General features: G+C 41.6%; 2 protein-coding genes and 1 non-coding gene across 6 annotated transcripts in view; all 3 read right to left on the bottom strand.

Annotated features, from left to right (window-relative positions):
- The window catches only part of arid4a (AT-rich interactive domain 4A), a 37,843-nt gene extending 29,934 nt beyond the window's left edge, over window positions 1-7,909 (bottom strand). Inside the window, exons 1-4 of one of the 4 annotated variants that reach the window (XM_085256609.1) lie at window positions 7,693-7,909; window positions 6,689-6,741; window positions 5,510-5,620; window positions 1,870-1,935 (exon numbers count right to left, since the gene is read on the bottom strand). In XM_085256609.1, coding sequence (XP_085112735.1) covers window positions 1,870-1,935; window positions 5,510-5,620; window positions 6,689-6,694 — 183 coding nt within the window. In that variant the 5' untranslated portion in view covers window positions 6,695-6,741; window positions 7,693-7,909. Of the gene's footprint in view, window positions 1-1,869; window positions 1,936-5,509; window positions 5,621-6,688; window positions 6,788-6,991; window positions 7,545-7,692 lie in introns of those variants that run through there. The other 3 variants (XM_085256607.1, XM_085256606.1, XM_085256608.1) reach the window with 3 other exon arrangements.
- A 2,474-nt stretch (window positions 7,910-10,383) lies between these two features.
- psma3 (proteasome 20S subunit alpha 3) lies at window positions 10,384-21,718 on the bottom strand. The gene is made up of 11 exons (XM_085257112.1): window positions 21,587-21,718; window positions 20,628-20,710; window positions 20,301-20,424; window positions 19,136-19,237; window positions 16,907-16,980; window positions 12,745-12,817; window positions 12,593-12,658; window positions 11,641-11,687; window positions 11,347-11,414; window positions 10,942-11,006; window positions 10,384-10,554 (listed from the first exon to the last, which is right to left on the bottom strand). Exons 1-11 carry the CDS (start codon window positions 21,605-21,607, stop codon window positions 10,510-10,512), a joined length of 768 nt encoding a protein of 255 aa, XP_085113238.1. The 5' UTR covers window positions 21,608-21,718; the 3' UTR covers window positions 10,384-10,509.
- LOC146551419 (small nucleolar RNA SNORD53/SNORD92) lies at window positions 11,161-11,240 on the bottom strand. Its single transcript, XR_014890094.1, has one exon. It is a non-coding gene; the product is annotated as a small nucleolar RNA SNORD53/SNORD92 (small nucleolar RNA).
- Window positions 21,719-22,712: the final 994 nt, after the last annotated feature.

The following is a 22,712-nucleotide window of genomic DNA, read 5'->3' as shown; positions in this document are numbered from 1 at the left end:
ATAAAAGGCTGGTGGATGGAGCAGGTTTGTTGATTAGGTGCTTTGATGAAGGACTGCCACTTTTGCCCAGATTTTAATAGTGATCACAGGAACAGTGCTGCTCTTTTGGACACTAGAGACATGTTTCCTTTCACTCAGCACCTCAGTAACTGCACCTTTGCTCTTTACAGTGTGTGAAAACAACTCCGGCTCCATGTTAAACTTACGAGCGTAACCATCCCTGCTGCTGTGTGCTGTCAGTCTTCTTGTTGAAAAGCTGTTGTGAAACCTTTTACTCGCTGCTCCTAAATGCATTTCTATAGCAGATCTGTTTTTAGTTGCAAATGTGAGTGAAACCACTTCCATCGTTTAATATATCTGTGCGCTACAGGGCCGTGTGTTAAACCAAGCATCAAAGCAAAGAAGTTGCGTCGAGGACTTTTTATAATAGAATTACTCGATGAATCGTTGCAGCCCTAAATTAAACCATTACTTTACCAGGTTACCAATGTAGCTCTACACGGTTCCGTGCTAGGACCCTTTCTGTTTACATTATAGATGCTTCATGTAGACTGTATCATTTAAAGGCACAGGATGCACTTCATTGCTATGCATGACACCCAGCTTCAACTATCCATGGACCATCTATATCTATGATAGCCAGATCTCAGACTGGCACTTTGCTTTCAGACTGCAGGCTTGTTTGTGGTTCCTAGAGTATTTAAAAGTGGAACGGTAGGCAGAGCCTTCGGGGCCCGCTTTGGTGGAACCACTTTGGATTTGACAGCCTTTTTACTTTTGAGATTAGGCTTAAAACTTTTTTTAATAAAGCATTTTTTGATTAAGGTGTCCTTGAATCCTCCCGTACACTGTAATCCACAGTTTTCATGAGAGCTATTGGGACACACCAACCTAGTGGGCAAAAACAGTACTGCAGTCCTTCTCGCTCCCGCCATCCTCTGACTGTGTTCGCGTTAGCCAAACTACCAGAAGGTTGCACTGCTATCTGATCCACTAAGCAATGTTTATTTATAGCTACAGGGCACAGAGTATGGCATTGACCTTTGAACCCTGCCTTACAGGCCAAACTGTACCAATCCCTGCTTCCTCACAGCAACTGCGGCTCTCAGTTACCACTCATTTAACCTGACATTAAAAAGATTTGGTCGACTTTATTGTTATGACCCATGAGCTTTTATGCTGAGGCAACAGTGCTAACCACTGCACCACCATTCAATCATGGGCTGAGATTTTCCACACACACACTAGTGTATTCTGTATTCTGACTTAGTCTTTGTTAAATATTGACACAGTATAAAATATCATGTTGTTAGTCATCTGAGGTTTCATTAGCATAATTTTAAGACCCATCAGGTCTAGATCAGGGGATTCAAACTTAAATGGCATGTGGGTCATCTCACCGGAGCATCACCTTAGTGCTCAAGTAGTACAAAAACAAACCAACAAGAAAACACCCACAAATATTTCTTAAAATGCAGTTTTAGGAAAAAGTCACTTCAAGAGCCAAAGTGCATTCGATTTCTCCACATCAATATACAGGCCGCAAGTGGCCCCTGGGCCGCGAGTTTGAGACCCCTGGTCTGATTGTTTTTCATTATGTCCTGATATCGAGGAATCTTTTTTTTCCCCTGGCTCACTGTTGATATCTGATACATCTGATCCAGCTTTCTGGGTCAGTATTAGGCTAATATTGAATTAGATCATACTGCTGCCACCACACATTTTAGCCCATGGCTGTCTGCACGACAGTAATCAGGTAGCTTTACATTTAATCTGTGTGGTTTAATTGTGAACATTAAGTTAAAGAGGACTTAAGCAAATCTGAAAAGTCAAAATTACCAGTAGCAATAAAGATCATGATCATCTTACCCTCAGAGATCCTTTGACCTGGTCGTCTTGCACTACCTGGGAAGTACTTTCACCTTTTAGAGTCACCTGAAGACACAGAAAGACAAAGAATACTGATGATTTCTGAACAGAGATGAAGAAACAATGATGTCACAAGACTTTCCCCCTAAATGTTAAAAATAAATAAACCAGGATAAGATGAGCTGAAGCACCCTGTTCTTTATGTCCCTAACAAGAAATCTGAAACTGGAGCACGTGCACAGATGTTTGAATAACAGGAAGATTTAACAAATACACCAAAAACAAACAAACTGTCTATAGGCGTCACCACTCAGGCAATATCGTCAAGTCAGCATTGACATAGGAAGAGAACTGAAAACTTTGCTGAGTGTTTTTTAGCAAAGTTTTTTTCCACAGAGTCAAGTTTTCAAACTGGTGCAACTTCACATCTATACATCTTTTAACTTCTGTACTGGAACATCATTAAAGGGCAATAAAACTGACACGGTCACACACTCGTGTCCTCAACCGGGCTGTGGTGGTGGCGGTGCATGCACCAGGCTACAAAAGTCAAGAGGTGCACAACTAGCCAGCGGCTGCGACATGGTTTTTGGTGTGCAGTGAGTAAAAGTAAAGACTCCTTTATTGTTGCCGTCCTTGCATTTCAGCAGACCACAATGAATGCATTGTTACATGTTTTCACTCTACACAATAAACTAGCAAATATAATAATATCGCAAATGTAAGAAAATACAGAAAATAGTAAAGTAACAAATATAAAAATACAGTTCTGCTAAAAGGATAAAAGGATATTACATTTGTTGGTAGCCATGGACTGTGAGTGATACTGAATACTGAGCCACGATATGCTAGTGTTTTGCACTGTGATGTAATGTCACATACAGGAGCATTGTAAGGACATCATACTGGATGTCATACAGGGATTTTGCAGGTAGGGCCTGGTGAATGAAGCTCACCAGGTCCATTCACCTACGTTAGCCCTCAGTGTTCTGACGGCCTGGATGCACCTGATGCCAGAGGTCACGGCTTTGAACAGGTGCTGTCCAGGGTGAGACAGTCGGCAGCAACAGCGACTTTCTCAGCTCAAGGACGGGAACGGAGAACGGGTTCTTATAGGTGTACGTGGAACAAGTTCTTGTAGAGAACTCTGCTTCTAACTTTGCTACGATCAGCAGTTAGTACTTAGTTCATGTTAATAACTGACAAAGGTTTTTTGGGCAACATAACATTCTTGCCATTTCCCTAATATAGAGCATCACTTAATGATTTCTATTATTACATCAATGTGTTAACTGTTTAAGCTGGACATGTCCTCTGATGATAGGACACCCACAGCTGGCTGTCTTCTGCAAACTCAGATCTCTTAGGTGACAGTCACAGACGCATTATGGGATGTTTAACCTCCAGATGAAAGACTTGGCCTGCATGCAAAAACGTGGGTCGATATAAACCTAACGAGTAAAACATCTGCCACATTTGAATGAAATAGTTAAGCAGCGAGTTAATAAGACAACTTCCTAAATGAATGGCTGCAGCCTCGTTGTAAAGTAAATAAAAGCCCTGGTGTGCAGCCCCAACAGGCTGATGTTCAAGTAATACACTGCTAGAAATCCTGGTGTAATGTTAGAATAAACTCCAGGAGCTGCTGTCAATGATCATCCTGGCTCCAAAATAAAAACTAGCAGTTGCCATGTTACCTTTTAGGTTTAACAAATAAGCACATGTGAGTGAGTTGTGTGTGACATTCACAAACAGGGACGGGAATCGAGAACTGTTTTGTCAGTAATCACCCCTACACCGATCACAAAAACGAGGGGAAACGCCTCCAACAGTCAAACATTTGACCTCACAGCAGGCAGTTACTTTGCACAAATGAAAGGTTTATTTTTCAGACAACTTCTTACTTTCACTTCCTGCATTTTTAAACAAGTATCTGTACTTTCTACAGATATTTGTAGAACAGGCTCGTTACTTTAGGTTTAATGAATTTGCAGAGAGTTATTATTCACGTCACTGCATGCCATCAAGCTGATTTGAGCCTAAACAGTAACGCATGAAAGGCGGTCCCGTTCCCATACTAATCTCCAGGGGATGTCACATGAAACCTGATGATGTGTAACACAGTCAGGAAATCAAGTTGGCCGGTGTTTTTCTTTTTGGTTGGCAGAACCTGAGCAACTGCAGATGTCAGTGAGCACTTCAGCATCTCGCTATCGCTAAAGGTGCAGCTGCTGTACTTCACAGATATAGGTGTGTACATCCACAAAGAGCAGTAAACCCCAGATCAGCTGATCACAGCCTGCAGAACATCTACAGGAGATCTCAATAGAAATGACTGCGATTCCCACACTGAGCCACTACAGGCGAGTTTAGGGTTCCCCCACCTGCTGAATCCCACTTTAACAACTGACTGTGCTCATTTTCTTACACAGGAGCAAAGTCACCCTCTGCAATGTAGGACACAAAAATAAAAAAATATATCTATTTTTCTTCTTTTTCTTCTGATTGAAGCAGAGTAAAACCAGATTAAAAATGAGACTAACAGTTTGTATTCATCTTCTAATATTTTATCACTGCATTAAGGCACATAGCTCAGTTAGCTTTGCACAAAACGTCCTCCAGAGACCTACTCTTTACTTTCTTACCTTTCAGAGCCTGTACTTTTAATCAGTACTTCCACTTTTACTGGAATATTTTTTAACACTAGTATCTGTACTTCTACTCGAGTACAGAATGTCTGTACTTTTGCCACCTCGTCTATAAGCAATCAAAGCAATAACAGAATCTGAATTTCTTCTTATCAATCCCCATCCCTACCTACAAGACTTGTGGGTTTGTTGTGGCACAGTGTGCGAGAGACGTACCAGCACACTGTTGCAGTATTTGCTATAGGGGAAAAGCAAAGTTACTTTAGTCAGCAGTAACTGTGCTGTATAAAAGACGTGGGCACAGCCACTGTGATGTCACCACAACTAAAGCGGATATAAATAAATTCTGCATTTGCTCCACTTTTATAAACGGCTGGTTATATCCACCGTCTACATTCAGTTTATGGCTTTAATGTGTTACATCTAAACAAACTTTACATCAGCAGGTGTCCAGGTATACTGAGACTCACACAGCTGGTGGCAACAGTCAGCCTGGTGACTGCTGTCAACCAGATGATGTTTAATACTGGAAGCTGTCGTACACTTCTTAAGCTCTGATTAATTACTTAAACGACACAATGACAGGGAAAAGGCCTTACAACAGAAACAAAACATTAAAAAGTTGTTTTGGTCGTTGGCCAAATCGGGGCATCCCCAATACTGAAAGGCTGCGATCTAATATCTTCACAGAGGTATGGGACACGTTGTTTACCATGAAGTAAGTAGTGGAACACATTCACAACACAGGACTAGATTCATATCCAGGTTTTGAAGGAACTGTGGTAAGTAGGCCACTGTTAAGCAGAATTGAAAGCTTAATTAATTAAAAACTATTCCTTTGAAAAATCAGTCCATCCCATTTGTGTCTGACATGTACTCAGGGTCAGAAATCACAGTGACCCAATGATATTAAGCGGGAAACACTGACAGACCAGAGTGTGGTCCTCTGGAAATCCTGATGCTCATGAGGATGAAACTTCTGCTAATCTTACCTTGACTTTCACCATGCGCTTAACAGTCTTGATCTTGGCCTCACAGAAGGCTCCTCTGTACTTGGCACTGACATCAGTCCCCACTGTCAGGTAGGCAGGCTCGTCTGCTACCTGAAATGCCAATACAAACATACACATAAGCAGCAGCTCTCAAGACTGTTTTGAGTTGCATTTGTGAAGTTTGTGTGATGGTTTCACTTTGTCAGTCTGTCATTTGTCAAAAGCCTGGAGAGCACATCCACGAGTCCTTGGTCTAATTCCAGTTTTAGGGAAATGGATCCTTTAAAAACTGATTACTGACGTACCTGTTTACATGATCATCCTGTTTACTGACTATTTGTGTGAAGTGGTTTCTCATCTCGACCCTTACCAGCTTACCTTTTTCTAAACATCAGCTGCTGCCTACATGTTCATTTTGTCTCAGTTGTGTTGACACTTTTCATCTAACTCTTGATGTAATCAGTTTGGTTCAGAAATGTTTCTTCCAAGAACCCCAAACATCAGATAACTTTCCTACCAGATACATAATGTGAGTGAAAGTAATTAGCTTTTTATTAATGGCAATAACAGCTAATCAAGCTAATCAATCTAAAAACCAGAATAAGACATGTACTAATTAGGTGTTTCAGTCTGTCTAAACATGCAGCCGGTCACCAAACAGCTAATTATATAGTGCTACTTGTCATAGCTCCTGACCCTTTATCATGCAGTTTTACAGGAATAATAATGTTGTTGCATCTGATTTAAATCAATCATATGTTTAGGTTAAAAAACCCCCAAACAAATCCCCCACCAAAAAAAACTCAAAGGGATGAGTGGTCTTTGGAATATTAAAAAAGGGTCTTTAAATTATTTGCAAATCACTGTCTTCTGTTTTTATTTACATCTGACACACAGTCCTAACTTTAATTACAACACTGTCTCTAACAAATCAGTGGAAATGTGTTTACATTGTACAGCAATTGTCTGAAACCTGCTTAGGACTATAAACATTTGGCTCATCACTATAACAGCACAGATGTGCATGTAAAAACGATAAACCGACACATGAGTCGGAACTGGAAAAGCACAGTTTAAGTCATCTGTGTCTGGTTCCATCTGGGTCTCTGAGTAGGGTTCAGACATGGTGCTTAGACCGAGAACACCATCTTCAGTTTGTGTCGCAGGTCAAACACTCACCTTCATTTCTTCTCGGCTATTTGAGGGAGTCCAGCTCGAAAGATTTGGGATCGCTGAAAGATAATGAGCCGACAGATGAGGTTAAAGCTTGCGGTGGCACTGAGGACAAACAGGGCATAAAGAGTCAAACAGACCAGTCCAGTTTGAAAATCATGCTAAGCTAACCGACTAGCCACTCACTTGTGTTAGCTCAGGCATTCTTTTCTAGCTCGGTCAACCCACTCCCTCCCTCCCCTCAAATCTGCCTACTCGTATCAGTTCAAATATGTGGCCCAAACAGCTCGCAAAAATGTAGCTAGTAACCTTTACTTCCAGTGAACACCGGGTCCCCGGTTTGAAGAAGCGTCGGTGGTAGCTCGGTGATGGGCACGGTGCGTGAGCGGGGCCGGAGAGGGGCGCCTCTTCCCGCTCCGCTCCCAGCCCCTGTGAGTCACGTCGCCATCACAGCTTGCCATGTCAGCTAGCTGGGCTAACTGTATCACATCCACACCAAATCCGCTTGCTAGCGACCAGCTGCTACCACACAACCGAATGCCAAGGCGAACGAAGTCCAAACAGCGGGCGAACGGGACAAGCTGCTCTTCGCTTCGTAGCTACGTCTAGCTAGTTGGCTAACTAGCGACTCAACTAGCTAGTTACGGAGATTTAAACGGTCCGCTAGCAAATGAGCAGCATAGCTAGAGTCAACTCTAGGTCCCACTTGGTTACGAGGTCAAAGTAAGTTTTACTAAACAGTGTGAATCAGTGACACTAGACGTAACGAGAACTGCTGTAGATTTATTTATTTAATAAACGGTTGCTCCACAAAGGCGCCGGAGCTTCACATTTCTTCAGTGCAAAAACAACCCGACTGCCATTCAATTCAGACAGCTCCGACGAATAGCGAGCAAACGGACATCTCCCGGTCTCTCCGCTGACGTCCAGCTGCCCTCGGCCTACCGACAGTTTAAACTGTTCAAAGTTTTAGCTTTGTTCTAGGCAAAATATGAAGGTTTTATACTTACATTCACGGACACAGCAGCTTCCCCTCTCGCTCGGGCTGCAAAGCAATATACGAACAACAAGCTGTTGAGCCTCAAGCTCCGTTTCCTGAGAACACGATTGGCTGCGGTGACAGCAGTGGTCGCAACACAGAAATTTGATTGGTGGATCGATTTCTCATTTTCAATAGGACAGTCTTCACGCGGTATCGCTATGGGCTGATACAAACGCGGCGCCACTAGGGAAATGACGGCACCTGCTGGCCAGTGGTGTAATCAGAAGCGAGTTCAATAGAAAAAAATACGCACGGCGATCACAATTGGCCGTCCACGCTTTGCTCCTGGCTGTAGCGCGTCTCTATTGGCGGAGCGGTCTTCCTCGTCTGTAGCGATATAACAGGAAGCCTTCCCGTGCTGGATTTCTGAGCACCATATTCAATTCACAGTTCATACTACTTGTTTGTCGACTGGGCTGACCAGAAAAATAACACGCACGATTGTGTCAGATATAAAGTTTATACGGATTTTTACATAACCACAAGCAGCGGGCGCTGGTTTGTGACCGCTTTGTATTGCCGGTGACAGCGAATCGAAACAACCGGGAAAAGGCGCTTTATGACGTACTTACGTGCCCTGTTGTTATATGCAGTGTTTTCACATGTACGCGGAAATCAAAGAGGCCGTCTCCTGCCCCTTCCTAATTCGCTGGTAACTCGTGACTTGAGAACATACAGTGCACACTTTATTAAATGTGATTTGGTTCGCTGTATGAACCACGCTCTACAGCTTTACCGGATAGATGAGCTGCAAAGACAAAACGGTAGGCGTTTGTTTGGCGTACCGACGCCACAGGAAGACAGCACGATCATGTCGTGGTGGTCACAGAGAAAGTGACGCTGTCATAGGTCCAACTACACCAAATCATAGGCCACCAAACAACAAACACGCATAAATATGAAACAGTTTGATATTATTTATTGTTAAAAACATCCCAAACACATTAAAACATCTCATTTGACCTGCTAATCGTATTTTGCATTAATTTTTCATTAGTTTAGAAAGTGAAATCTTTTTGTTCAAAATGACCTCACTTTGTGATGGAGGTCTGGTATAAACAGTAGCGGTTTTAGATACGTGCGACACGGGCGGCATCACGGGCCTCGGCAAAAAAAAAATGCTCGTACTCCTGCTGCCCCGACGTCAGCCAGCGCATACTGGGAATGGCACAGGCACCGATCGGTTTTCTATCGCCCATTTGCTGGGAGTAAGGGCGCCCTCCGTTTGCGGCACAGAGAGGAGAGGGCGGGGCGGCGGGGGATTCTCTGGCTGGAGCAGCAGCTAATAACCAACTCGCAAAATAAAACAAAATAAAAACAAAACAACAAACACGAAAACACCAGACATCATGATACAGACTTTATAACCTAACTTTATAATTTGCACCGATGTTTTTTCGAAATTCTGTACACGAAAAGTGAGCGCGAGAGCTCTCGGTGCACCTGCTCGCTGCTGAAGTCAAAGTAAACTTTATTGTCATCTCCGCTACAGACAGTCCAGTATGTAGAGAGACGAGACGACGAGGCTGCAGTTACAGCAGTGCAAGTAAACAAACAATATATATAAGAAGAGTAAGAAAATAAATATAGTTTAGGACCAGGAGTAAAGGATCAATAACAATTTAAAATTTACAGTTTGATGATTTAAAGTCTCACACAAGCCGTCGAAAGGGGAGGGGCCGGCTGCTTCCAAATAGAGCACATTTCATTTATAATGTTGTAAATCCAAGCCCATTATGTATTCATGATTTGAATCCTGGGTTGTGTGAAATCCCAGAAATGCACCTTAGACAAAGAATCTGTGAACTAAGGTCTGTTAGGTTAAGTTGTGGTGATCCTCGAGTTGGGGGATTTCTAGAGGGAGTGTTCGCCCAGGGCGCCAAACAGGCTAGGACCGCCACTGTGTATAAACCTACTATAAAACCACTAGTTAGTAGTATTCATGTGGTTGGAGCTCTGCATGCAAACAAGTTTGTTTTCCATTGTTGTTGTGTTTATTTAACCAATCAGCTGACTGAAACACTGAAAACTGTTTGTTCCGCAGCAAAAAAGTATATTTGAAAGGTGGAATTAAAGTTTCAGTGCTTTTGAGATGGGCAGCACGGTGGCACGGTGGTTAGCACTGTTGCCGCACAGCAAGAAGGTCCTGAGTTCAATTCCAACATCAGGCTGGGGTCTTTCTGTGTGGAGTTTGCATGTTCTCCCCGTGTTTGCGTGGGTTCCCTCCGGGTACTCCGGCTTCCTCCCACCGTCCAAAGACATGCACTTAGTGGGGATAGGTTAATTGGTTAACCCAAATTGTCACTAGGTGTGAATGTGCGAATGAAAGTGAGTGCGAATGGTTGTCTGTCCCTGTATGTTGGCCCTGCGACAGACTGGCGACCTGTCCAGGGTGTACCCCGCCTCTCGCCCTATGACAGCTGGGATAGGCTCCAGCGCCCCCCGCGACCCTGAAAAAGGATAAGCGGAAGCGAATGGATGGATGGATGGATGCTTTTGAGATTGTTTGGATAAAATACTTTGACAAAGATCAGTTTTTAGTTTAAACAGTTTCTCATCCCTAATGTTTTTTTGCACATTGTACAAACCTCTGGGTTCTCTCCAAGTCACAACAGATTTATAATCACTGTTTATCAACACTCTCCCAAAAAAAGTAGTGTGAACTTTCATTCAACTTTTATTTTTAAAGCTGAAATTCAAACCAAATACAAGACAACAGATGTGAAAGTTTATGAACTATAAAACCAACAAAAGAAACAGATGCGCCCGTCAGCAGAGGATGAGTTTACATGTTGTCTTCATCCGAGTCGTCCTCTTCTTCCAGAGAATCCTGAAACACAAAAAGCAGTCACCTGAATGCACTGCCCACCACATGAAGTAGAACGACTATGGAAATACGTTCTCTACTCAAGGCAGACACAAATATCAAAGTCGTAAAAATGAAGGCTGGTTCCAAGAGTCGATCCTTACACATTCACACGTTATTAGGTACAAGCTCACGGCGTGTCTCTACCTCCGTCCAAAAAACTGTTTTGGTCTGTACTGTTAGATGTTCACAATGGTTAAAATCCACAGTCTGACATCTAATATCTGCTGTGAGATCCAGCCGTCCGAGACGTTTGTGGCCAGACGCCAACGGGTGACATCAGAGCAGCGTCACAGTGGTCACATCTGTTTGTGTTGGATCGTCTATCTGCTACAAAGGATTTTCACCCACCTTGGCATATTTTTCTGCTTCCTCTCTGACATCTTTGGGTACCAACTCGTGTCGTCCATTTGTGACTGTAAGAGAACACATGTCACCATGGCAACCACAGCACTAATGAAGAATTACTTGGAGTCTTTTTCCAGCTTGTCTTAAAGCTCAACATTATTCTGCATGTTATGCTTCTTTATTTGTCTCATTAGCTTAATGAGGCCGCGTGCAGCTCATGGATTGGTCAGACAGCCAAGAGGCAGTGACATCACAGGAACTCAGTCCAGTGAGCGAAACCTTCTGGATTGTCATCATCCCTACATGATGAAGGCGTCAGCTGACATCACTGTTAAATCTAGAAGCTTCACACTAAAAGTAGAGACAGACAAACGAGTGGACAAGAAGCAGAGCACTGATGGTTCTTACCTTCTCCAACCCAGCTGAGCTCCAGCTCAAAAGCCTTATCCTTAACCTCATCGTGAACAATGTAGATTCTGCAAACATCAAAATACAACACACTTTAGGAAGACAGGTACACCACGTGTGCAATGTACTTTAGACTTGCACTTTACACAGTTCACTTGCAATTTTTCTGCACTACAGGACATGGGAGTTTCAGTTCCCCTTTTCTGCACACGCACACACACACACACACACCTCTCTTACAGGTGACACAGTTCAGCAGTTCAGAAAAAATGAGTTTGGAAGTTGCTCACTCACATTTTGGCGACCTCTTTAACCAGTTCTCTGCATGTCATGTCCTTCATCTGAGACACACACAGAGGGAACGAGCAAAGATAGTATCAGACACACTGATCTGGATTAGGAAACTAATTCATTAACTATTAATCTGATTTTTTCTTTTACAACACAAATGTCCCAGAAATATCAGAAACCCCTAACCCTAACCCTACTGAAAATGTTTTTTTAACTAAACGTGTAAAAATGCCTTTAAACATTCCTAAAATGTCAGTGACGTATGTGCAGAGAATGTTTTACATTTTAAAAGAAAAAATAAGCAATCAAAATATGCAGATCTCAGAATTGTAAAGAAAAGGTTGAAAATAGACATTTCTTTAATAATTATGTTGGAAAATGTGTCAAAAAAAAAAGATGCCAGAAAAACTTTTCTTTCTTTCTTTTTTTTAAATATACTGGTGGTGCCAGTGCTGCGCTTCAGCTCCCAGTAGATGCAGCTATGGAAGAAATGTGAAAATCCCAGGTGATTTCAGAAAAGCTGACCTCTGACCTTGCAGTGACAGTCACCGGGATTCAAACCTGTTTGAGATTTTGTTTGGCGTTCTCACCCTGACCTTGAGCTCGAGGTCACTCGACACATACCTCAACAGCCTTTTACGGCTGCGGTTAAAAAGGTCAATATCAAAATCACATCTTGAAACTACTCGAAACTGTTTTTACGTGAACCTCAAACATTATTAAATTGAACCTTTTGACTTTGTTTTAACCTGAGTCACAGTTGAGGTCAGGATCAGCTGCTTTACAGACACTGACGCCACCAGCTCACATGTGTTAAGGTGACACGTCTTCATTATCTTATTAAAGATTTGTTAGTGCGAAAGCTAAAGTCGTGGTTATTTGACAGATGAAGAACTGGATCTAGAATAAGAGTGCAAACAGAAAACTCATGTGAATGTTGCAGGTTCAGACTCACCTGCAGTTTTTCAATCTCAGTCTTGGCAGCTTGTTTTGCCTTTCCGATGGCACATCCCCAGTAACCCTGCGCACAAACACACACACAGTGTTGTTACTGCTGCTTTAACCAACCTGGGTTCCCACCATATACAGATGTGAGAGCAAACTCACGTATGAGATGCCGGACGGGTCGACCATGTAGAGCTGGGAACCGTCGTCTTTGTCGTATGAGCCAAGGATGAAACTGAAAGAGCAACAACCAGAACACACTCATGAAGGCATCGATTTATTACTGTGCTCCTAGAGTGAAGGAGGGACCGTGATTAATAATAATACTAATAAATAAGAAAAACTACAACATTTCATTTATTATGTTCCTGAACCTACAACTTCCTGTCCACTTCATTCAAACTCAAATTCAAGAGGTGACCTGAGATTTTTTTATTTTTTTAAATGTCAGAAAGTCTTTTCTTTTGGTTGGCTGATGTTTACAACAACGACAAAAATACCTCCCACATAAAACATGAATCCTTTATACATTTTGGGGTAACCCTGTGATTACCCTAACTGCATTAGAGTTTTTAAAATGGATATTTTGTTGCTTTAACCATTACAATGTGAACATCCACATATTCAAGAGAAGGCATCTCAATCGAACATACATCCAAACGTAGGTAAGACACCAGAACAACTGGGACCAGGGCTCTCAAAGTCGTGGCCCCGGGGCCACTTGCAGCCTGTATATTGACGTGAAGAAATCGAACACAGTTTGTCCCTTGAAGTGACAAACTGTGTTCGATTTGTTTGTTGTTGTGTGCAATGTTAAAATGTTAATGACAGAGTCGCACACTAACGTGTACACTTATGTCTGCACTTTGATTCTGTTACAGACAAACACAATGACAGCAGAGGTGCTGCCACGTGTCTGTCCAGAAGGAGACGACCAATCATTTAAGTTTGAGACCCCCGACTTAGATGAATAAACACCAAAGGAAAAAATAAGAAAATCCATTTCTGGAGCAAGTTGTGTTTAAATGACCTCCAACTGTTTGATAAAGGCTTGTGTGTCAACTATATGCTGCTCCGCCTATATGCTGCTCCGCCTATATGCTTCCTCACCCTGATGGCCTGGAGAAATTCTCTCGACTCTCAAAGATGCACTTAAGAATGAGAGAATCCTTCACATGAGGAAAACATACATTTCCACAAGGAGAGGCTCTCTCTGTCACAATCCTCGTCTTTTATTGACATGCACATCCACACAGGTAACCAACTAACTGTACGCAGCACAACACTAACATGACAACACTGATTGTTTACTCTGAACACAACACTGAGCTGTGGTCCTGAACACATCATGACTTTGATCTTTGACAATGAAAGGAACACAGAGCTGAACAATTACAACTTTGAATCTGTCAGGCCTAAATAAGTTTTTCCATTTAGCACATGAAAGTTGTGTATTTGTGGGCGTGTCCCTGAGTTTAAGGTAAATACAGCAAAGGGAGGCTGTGTCCCAATTCAGGGTCTGCACGCTTGAAGTACGCATTTTGAGTGTGATTACGTCACCGCCACACGATGACGGCTGTCCCAATTCAAAGTGTACTTCAAATGTGCCGTCGATTTCCCCAAATATCAAGCGTGGTCCGGTGCACGCTTCGTGGTCCCATATATCCCACAATTCATAGCGCGGCGGTGGGTGTGGATAATTTTGCCGCAAAATACGGCAGAAGCAGAGCGGCCGAAGAGTGAACTGTCAAAAGTAAGTACTGAATATGACGTCACTTATTTATGTGCGAATGTTTACTAATGAGGAACATTAAACATTACTGTTGGCCACATGTCGGCAAAGTTATGTGACATTAGTGATGTTTGTACTTTCAGCGTTTACTTGGTTTTAAAGCCTTTAAATATACGCCGTTAGATAGTCGACCTTAATCTTATAGAGATTGTGATGATTTTGTGGATAATTAAAGTCAGTCATATATCCACAAACACAACAAGCTGAAAGTCAGTGATGCTGCTCAGTTCGCAGTCCTGAATATCACGGCACAAGCAGGATCCACTGCACTGTTAATGTTAGCTGTGTTATATTGCTGCCTCTGTTCGGTGGTGTCGAGCCAAACGGACTTTAACGTGTGTTTGAACGAGCTGACGGTTCACTCGTTAAGCTGAAAGAAAGATGCTTTAATCACAGCAGTCACACATGTGTCTACTGCACCATCTGGAACTCTTCTTGTTTACACTCGTAATAACACAAACACTAAATCCTGCTTCTCTGGTGCTGTTGTGTAGCAGTGTGTACACCTGAGACTGTCACCTGTCTGTCTGTCCTGCACTCTCTCTCTGTTTCTTTCTCTCTGATTGTGGAATAAAAGTATGAACGTGTGTTTATAAGTTACACTTGTGTTTGAATCCTGCAGCTTATCACACATTTGATTTCCATGTGTGACGACTGCAAGTGTCCAGAGTGAGGACAGACTGAGGGACCCACTGCTGCACATCATCTGTGAGGCTTTGCACCCCTGATGATCCACCAGGACAAACTCAGCAGTGTGTGAGGAAGAGGAGGAGGAAGAGCCAGCAGCAGCTGACAGATGGAGAGAATAGACAGACTGTTCCCTGTTTGTGAAGGACTGCTAGGAAAGTTTAACTGTCTGTGCTGAATCAGTCTTATTAGGTAATGTTCAAATAATGTGATCATCCCAGTGTTTCCAGTGTGGGAGAAAGTACTCAGGGCCTTCAAGTTACACACTATGAAAGGCAGCAACAAGTTTAATGTTCAGAAACCTAAAGTCTGTATCAGCAGCAGAATGGAGCTAAAATAAATGTTGGTTTCAGTTCTATGAAGCTTTGAGGATTTTGGATCAGTAGCTGCTGTGTTTGTTGCATCATATTGCTGTAACTGTTTATATGCTTTATATATTCTGAGCTAAGTTGATCTATAGTGTTACATCATATTCTATAAGGATGTTATGTGTTTGTAGACTTTCTGCCCAGTTTGACCCATTTAGCAGACGTCAGCCTGTTTAAGGCTCTGATATCTATTCTGTGTGACTTACAGCAGTTATGACATGGTCTGATTTTCTCACCCAATAAAGGAATTTTTCATATATCAGTCTACTCTTCATTTTATCAGAAACAGTTATCACAGCTTGTACATTTGCTTTTTACACATATATGTAAGCAATGAGCCAAATTTAGTAATGCCAACATATTAAACAAACAATATTTGCCTCTTATATATAACACATCTGTATACACACTGTCACAGATACTTGTCTTTGAGTGAAGATTTAAGGTGATAGAAAATATAAATAAATGCAACTTGAATCTTTGACACAGAGTTCAAGCTCACTGCTGTGATATATAAATAATGATAATCTGACAATACATATAATATTGGCCATATTATATTTACATTACCACAGTGAGATGACTTTAGTCTCATGAACAACATCAGCTAATTGTTGTTTACTAGCTCATCTTGAATGACTGTTCAGCACAGAAATGAAGCCCAACAATCATGTTTTACAGTCTCGTGGTCTCAGCCTCAGATACTCAACTAATCACAGTGATGTCATGACCAACAAAACATTTTTCTCCTTCATTTCTGTCACACAAAGCTGTATGAAACGTTTCCAGCTGTTAGTATCATGGTTGCTAGGCAACCTGAACAGCGCGACGAAGGCTAGTCCCATTTCACAAGCCTCTCACTTCTGCACTTCTCGTACTTACGGTATAGTACGCACCGTACGTAGTGCGCCGCGTACTTCAAGCGTGCAGACCCTGAATTGGGACACAGCCGGAGTCTGACAGTCAACAGGAAGTGATATCACAGAAGTTCTCCCCCCCCTCCCCCACCGGGTACGTACCTCAGTCAGTCATCGCTGTGATGTGTGTAGTACATTTGGATCATTTTCAAAATAATACATATGATAATTATTATTATAATATTTGTACAATACTTTATGTCACCTGAGCTGTAAATGAAGTTTGACTGATGACGGCTCTAACATTAGAAGGATCCAATATGAAAAGGAGCATCAGCGGTCTTTTCTAGTAAGAGGGTTTAATCAGGAGCCGTAGGATGACAGCAAAGCTCAGGAGCGAGTCGCGACATAAATGGTACCAAGCTCAACTTTAATGCTATCTGATGTGATTGTGTGAATGAGGAGACTGAAGCGTCTTTTAGACAAAATGACTCCGGCTCAACACGAAGGAGGAGTCAGACAGAAGCTCAGGGTTTATTTGAAAACGCTGAAGGAATAGAAAACGTGACGGCAGCTCTGCTTCATGTTTTCATAATGTTAACATAATTACTGAAACTCACCTGCAGCCAAACGGCCTCACAGCGCTGTACAACGTATAGGCATGGACATACATGGCCACTCTGTCTGAGAGGTGCTGCAAGGAGAGGAAATACTATTAGATTAAAACCATTCAGATCCCCCTTCTGTGGCCCCAGACACAAACAAGCACATGGTATTTGCTAAAATGATTTTATATGATCGATCAACTAATTGACCAGCTGTTTTAGACGAGAGGCATTATAAGAAATCCTGCTACTATACTAAGAACAAATGATACCATGTATGCAAAGGCAAAGTCCCTAATAGCAGCTTAAAAAGGAGGAAGTTAGACTTGTAGCACATTTGAATGGGCTCCTTCGTCTCACACACGTTCACTGGGTGAAAATACCTCGTTGATGCCAAAAGGTCATTTCAACCAAGCTACATTCAACTACAGCAGATGAGTTAAAGCAGCACAAGCCCACACCAGATGCCACTCCTGTCAGCTACGGACAGGAAGCTGGGGCTCCAATCAAATCAAAGTGGCTCACCTTATTAGCCAATAGGAGGGAAGTGTTGCCTGGTGAAGTGTGAACATATGTTTCACTTTAATTTATGCTTCTCTCATGTGCGCGCTTATTACTTGCTGTGATTCGATGCCTCAACACTGATTTCCTAGCTCAGCTGATCAGTAGCTATTAGGGGACAAAACTGTTTTTGCCCAACTGCAAAGTCCATGTCCTTGACAACAATCTGGAGGCAGAGCATTTATAAGTTTGATTCTGTGTTTCCTCAGGTGGTTGCTATAATACAGAACAAGAACATTAGAATACAGAAGAACTGACAAAGACTTTTTAAGCTTCCAGGGACGGCCGTTTAACCCTTTAAGACCTACCATAGAACCAAGTCCGCCAGAGCTTATATTATATTTTTACATGCTGTGGAGCCATTTTTGGGAGCATTTCAAGTTGCTATACAGCAATACAACCATTACAGCCCAGATTTTAATAATATGTATGTATTAAGTACATAGTAATTACATAAATTGCAAAAAAGTGCAATAAACTACAAAAAAATTGAAAATCGTTTTTGATTTTTTAACATATATTTGTAGTTAGAGAAATTTAAGAGGCTTATCCCTCAAAACTGTAAATACAAAAAAGTTGCACAAACTAGTTTCCCACCACAGGAAATTTATTTTGAGTGTCTTCATAGTTTTATTTTTGAAATACACCAATTTTTATACACTGCAGGAAAAACGAAAATAAATATTATACTGCAAATTTGCAAAAAAGCAGCATGTGCATCAAAATAAACTATTTCCAGCAGTGCAATATGAGTCCTCAGCATCCCAGAAACGACACAGAAAGTCATAAAGTCAAAGATAACTTTTAAAAAGAGCAGTATAGGCCCTGAGGCCCTGATCGCAAAAAAGACTACATTTCCGCGAAAATGACGTCACTTCCGGTTTCGGCCAGGTCATGGCGGAAATGCAAAAGTTCGCGCTGACGTCTATTCCAACGTAGGAAGTGTTATGAACAGCTGATCGGACCGGCAAAGCGTGTTTCTGGAATATTATGTTTTAGTTCCTGCAAGCGCTTTTTATGCAGTTTTTGCAAAGCTTTATGTGGAAGGAAACCGTGACCGAGGACAAGCTGATGGCACAATATGTAAGTACAACTCCTCCAGTTTCATATGCAAAAAAAATTTTTTCGCTAGCTTACGTGGTTGCTGTGCTACCGGGATTTAAAAATAGTTACGCAAAACAGAGCGTGCCCGCTCCGATCGGCTCTAAAGGGTTAACACATCGATCCATGGAAAATACACTGTTCCTCCAAGCATCCATGCTAGTAACATAGCTGCATGTCACATGATACAGCAGAGGAGCAGTTTTTAACTTTTTTCTTGTACAACCTGGAGTTTCAGACATTTGGCTGCAGAGCCACATGTGACTCTTTGCCCATCTTCAGTGGCTCCCTGTGGCTTTACCAAAATAACTAGACAAATATGAATACGGCTTATTGTGTAACATTTGAAATGTTTATCCATCGCTGTTGTGACCTTTTACATTTTCTTACTTTCAAACTGAATAAGCTACGATTCCAAAGATCCTGTTTTATTAGTAACATATAATTACTGTTTATTTTACAGCTGGAATTTCATGAATAACACTTTATTTTACTATTATTATAATGACAATACAAAATTAAAATACCCGATCATAGAGAAAGAAAATGGTAACAAAAGACAACAGGAAGCTGATGCGTTACCTTCAGGGGAATGTCGTGTCCATAGTTTGATCTGAAGTTAGAAGCTTCTTCTCTGGCAACTTCAGCGAGTGAGCGAGCATCAGCTAATAGGCCAGCTACTGCCTGTTGAGAGAGAAGCTTTACTTACACATATTCATGTCACAATAAGTCTGTGAACACACAAAATAAAATGTTTCACAAACAGAACGTGGTGACCATTTCAGAAAGTGATATCCTGCAATTTCCAGGTACAAACATCTCTAAGTGAGACGGTGAGCTGCGGATGGAGCGGGCCAGAAGAAACAGCGTTTCGGTCTCATCGAAAGCTTCAGTATGTTCAGCATCTTCAACATCCAAGAGATCATTTGGATCGCAGACTGGAGCAGCTAGGGATCGAACCACCTTCAGATTAGTAGATGACCTGCTCCACCTCCTGAGCTCCTGCTACACCATTTATCCATCTATCACAACTGGTCCAAGGAAGTTGGACCAGTTGTGATAGAGCGAGCTATTGTAGCTCAAACTGCAGAAACAGTTCATGCTGGTTCTGATACATGCTGAGCACATCCCCTGCTCAAAGTGCCGGCCATGGGCATGTGAGCATCAGAACCGGACCACGGTTCTTTTACACCACGTGGCTGGCTGGGATAGTCTGCATGGTTTCCCTGGGAACACCTGGCACCAGCATACACTACGGGAAAAAGGGAAGCTGGCAGAGGCAGTGTGACGCTTTGGGCGAACTTTGGGTCCTACCCTCTACAGCACCTTTTCCACTACTAACTACTCAAATCAACTCACCATGGCTTGCCACGATTCAGATCAACGGGTTTTCCATTACAATCAATTACCACCTAATGTGCATGGTCGTTGTCATAGCAACGCATGTCCCGTGATATAATTAACGCTACAACAAAGGTTGATATCGAGGCAAGAATATAGCTGCTGCTCGCTCACACAGCAAAAACCATCAAGCTGGTGCTGCAGACACCAAGTTAGCCAAGACAGCTGACAGCTTATCACTTTGTGTCAAAGGTTGTCTTTTTAGTCTGGTCTATGAGGCAATGTCGCTTTTGACACTATCCAAAAAAAAGATGAGCATGAAGACAGTTTTCTTTGCGCACCGATGCACACATTTATGTAGCACACTGAATAGACCTGAAATGTTTTTGACGGCTTGTGTGGTTACCATGCCAATGTGTCTGTCGATGTTAAAGATGCGTTTGTTGGAGCCCTCCTCGTACAGTTTAGACAGGACTAGCTTCTCCACCCCGAACACCACCCCATCCTTACAGCGGATTCCAATGGCTGTGCTGAACATCACAACATGGAGACATACTTGAAAATTTGATCATGACATGTCTGGAAACTATTCAGAATTATTAGCACCATTAGCACTCTGGGTTAGGAAGTCAGTTGGTTATCAACACTGTAGAAAAACAATTTTTTCTTCATATTTACCCACCACATCACATTCAGCGGGGTCTGGTTTTAGTTTAAAAACATAGAGACTGACCTGCTGTTCTCTACAGCCTTCATGGCATACTCCACCTGAAACACTCGACCATCTGGAGAGAAGGTTGAGGCCGACAGGTCATACTGCAAGACAAAACAGAAATAGCAGCTTCCAATATTAAACTAACTATTGATATTAGTAGCTGGAAAGGACAGGTATATAATCAAACTCACACTTTCATGTGGCCTTAAAGTTTTAATTAATTAAAAAAGAGGGATGACTGACTTGTAGTCTAAAATCATTTGCCCAACTGCCAAAACATGTGCAAAATATATTCAGGGACTGTATACCTGAACCCTCTGAGGAATACACCCAGACTTAGCTTGGTGTGTTGGTAGAATTCAGGAAACTAAAGTATATTTCATTCTTTGTGTGAACTGGACTACTTATATTCACTTTCACCTCAGGTGCACCAAACACCTCATTGGTACCCTGTTATCTGACAGTAGCAAGGTAAATGTTTATGTTTTTAAAAAAATAAAGTTTTTTGGTTTTTTTAGAAAGCCTTTGTTAAATAAAATGAACCCCAGTGATAAAAAGTTACTCTTCTCATAGAGAGAATTTAGCTGGCACGCAATTCTGAGTCATTCTGAATCCAGTTTGATGGAGGCTAACATCTAAACACATAAATATCGTGAATTCCTGTAATTACAGTGATAAAACGGATAATTAACGCCACAGTAGAAAGCTTTTTTAATTCTTATAAATTGTTAAATTGACAAAAAAATCCTGAATCGGGACTAAATTAAACTACTTTCAATTTCAGTTTAGCTTCTGTTAGCAGGCCTCATTGTGACTCAGCAGGCTAACACTCTAGCTAGCTGCAGACTGAACTGAATGAACATAATTTGAACTATAAAAGCAGAATATTTTCCGGAAAACAGGACTAAAGACAGACTGATAAACGTACGAGTGTACGTAAGTTAAAGCTTCTTCTCAAAAAGTACTGAAACACTCACCCCAGTCCCGATAGAGCTCATTTTAATACCGACTGTAAATTCTATGCATAGGTCCCATAAAGCGCTCTCAAACCACTCTTCCGGTGCCTCCTCACGCGTTTCACACAAACTTCCGGTGACAGCCTTTTACAATAAAAGCTTAAGTTACATTAAATATAGTTTTTAAAGCACCACGGTTAGGTGTATTTAAAAAATAAATGTCTGACAGATGATAGCTAGATATGGTATGGCGCTGTAGTGATTCATAGACTCAAGATGAAATAGTGAAAATAAATAAGTAAGCATTTCTGGAGGATTTTAAATACATTTAAGTAAATTGTACGTGGTTTTAAATATTTTTTTTTAGCAAAAGATTATCTTATATTACAACAAACTCAGATGAAGATTTTTATTTACCATCTAATCTTTGTAAACCATAAGATAAGATAAGATGCTGTGAAGGGGATTTTCTTATTCAAAGAAACAACTCTACAATCATCCATCCATTCATTCTAGTCTTCTCTGGTCTTTTTTTAATCCTTTTTAAGAATTGTTTGGGAATTTGCCCATTCCTAAAGTTCTTTCTATCGCTCTGATAAGTTTCTTTTGGTTTTTGTCAACCAAATCTCTTTGACTTTGGACCTCATATTAAGAGTTTCAGTGAAAAATTATCAAATGCAAGTTCAGCAGTTGGACTAAATTCCAAGTCTGTATTTTTCGGCTTGTATTGGGCTGAAGCAATAACAGCTGAGTTCATGTAACACTGATTTCTATGACAAGCTGGTGCAGTCTACATGTGGTTTGTGGACTTGGAGAAGGCATTCGACCGTGTCCCTCGGAGTGTCCTGTGGGAGGTGCTTCGGGAGTATGGGGCGGTAACCCTATCCTGGGCAGGGTGAACTATTCCCTTTTTGTTCTACTGATAGGGCTCTTTTGAATTACTTTTTGTCTGGTCCCTCACCAGGCAAGATAGACCCTGGTGGATTTTGATTGTTTGAGCCGGGGTTTTTAGGTGCCTGCTCTCAAAAGCAGTAAATTGTTTTATTTGACTGGATCATTATTTTCATTAAGTTGAAGCTCCAAGAATTTAATTTGTTTTTATAAAATTTCAGTTTGATTTTTGTAACAGGCTTTAAATCTTATGCTG

This window comes from Mchenga conophoros, linkage group LG19, assembly GCF_057382185.1.
Source record: "Mchenga conophoros isolate Kocher_MC1m ecotype Shallow Benthic linkage group LG19, M_conophoros_male_GT1.1, whole genome shotgun sequence".
In the NCBI taxonomy this organism is placed as follows: Eukaryota; Metazoa; Chordata; class Actinopteri; order Cichliformes; family Cichlidae; genus Mchenga; species Mchenga conophoros.
This window is presented reverse-complemented; position numbering and strand designations above follow the sequence as displayed.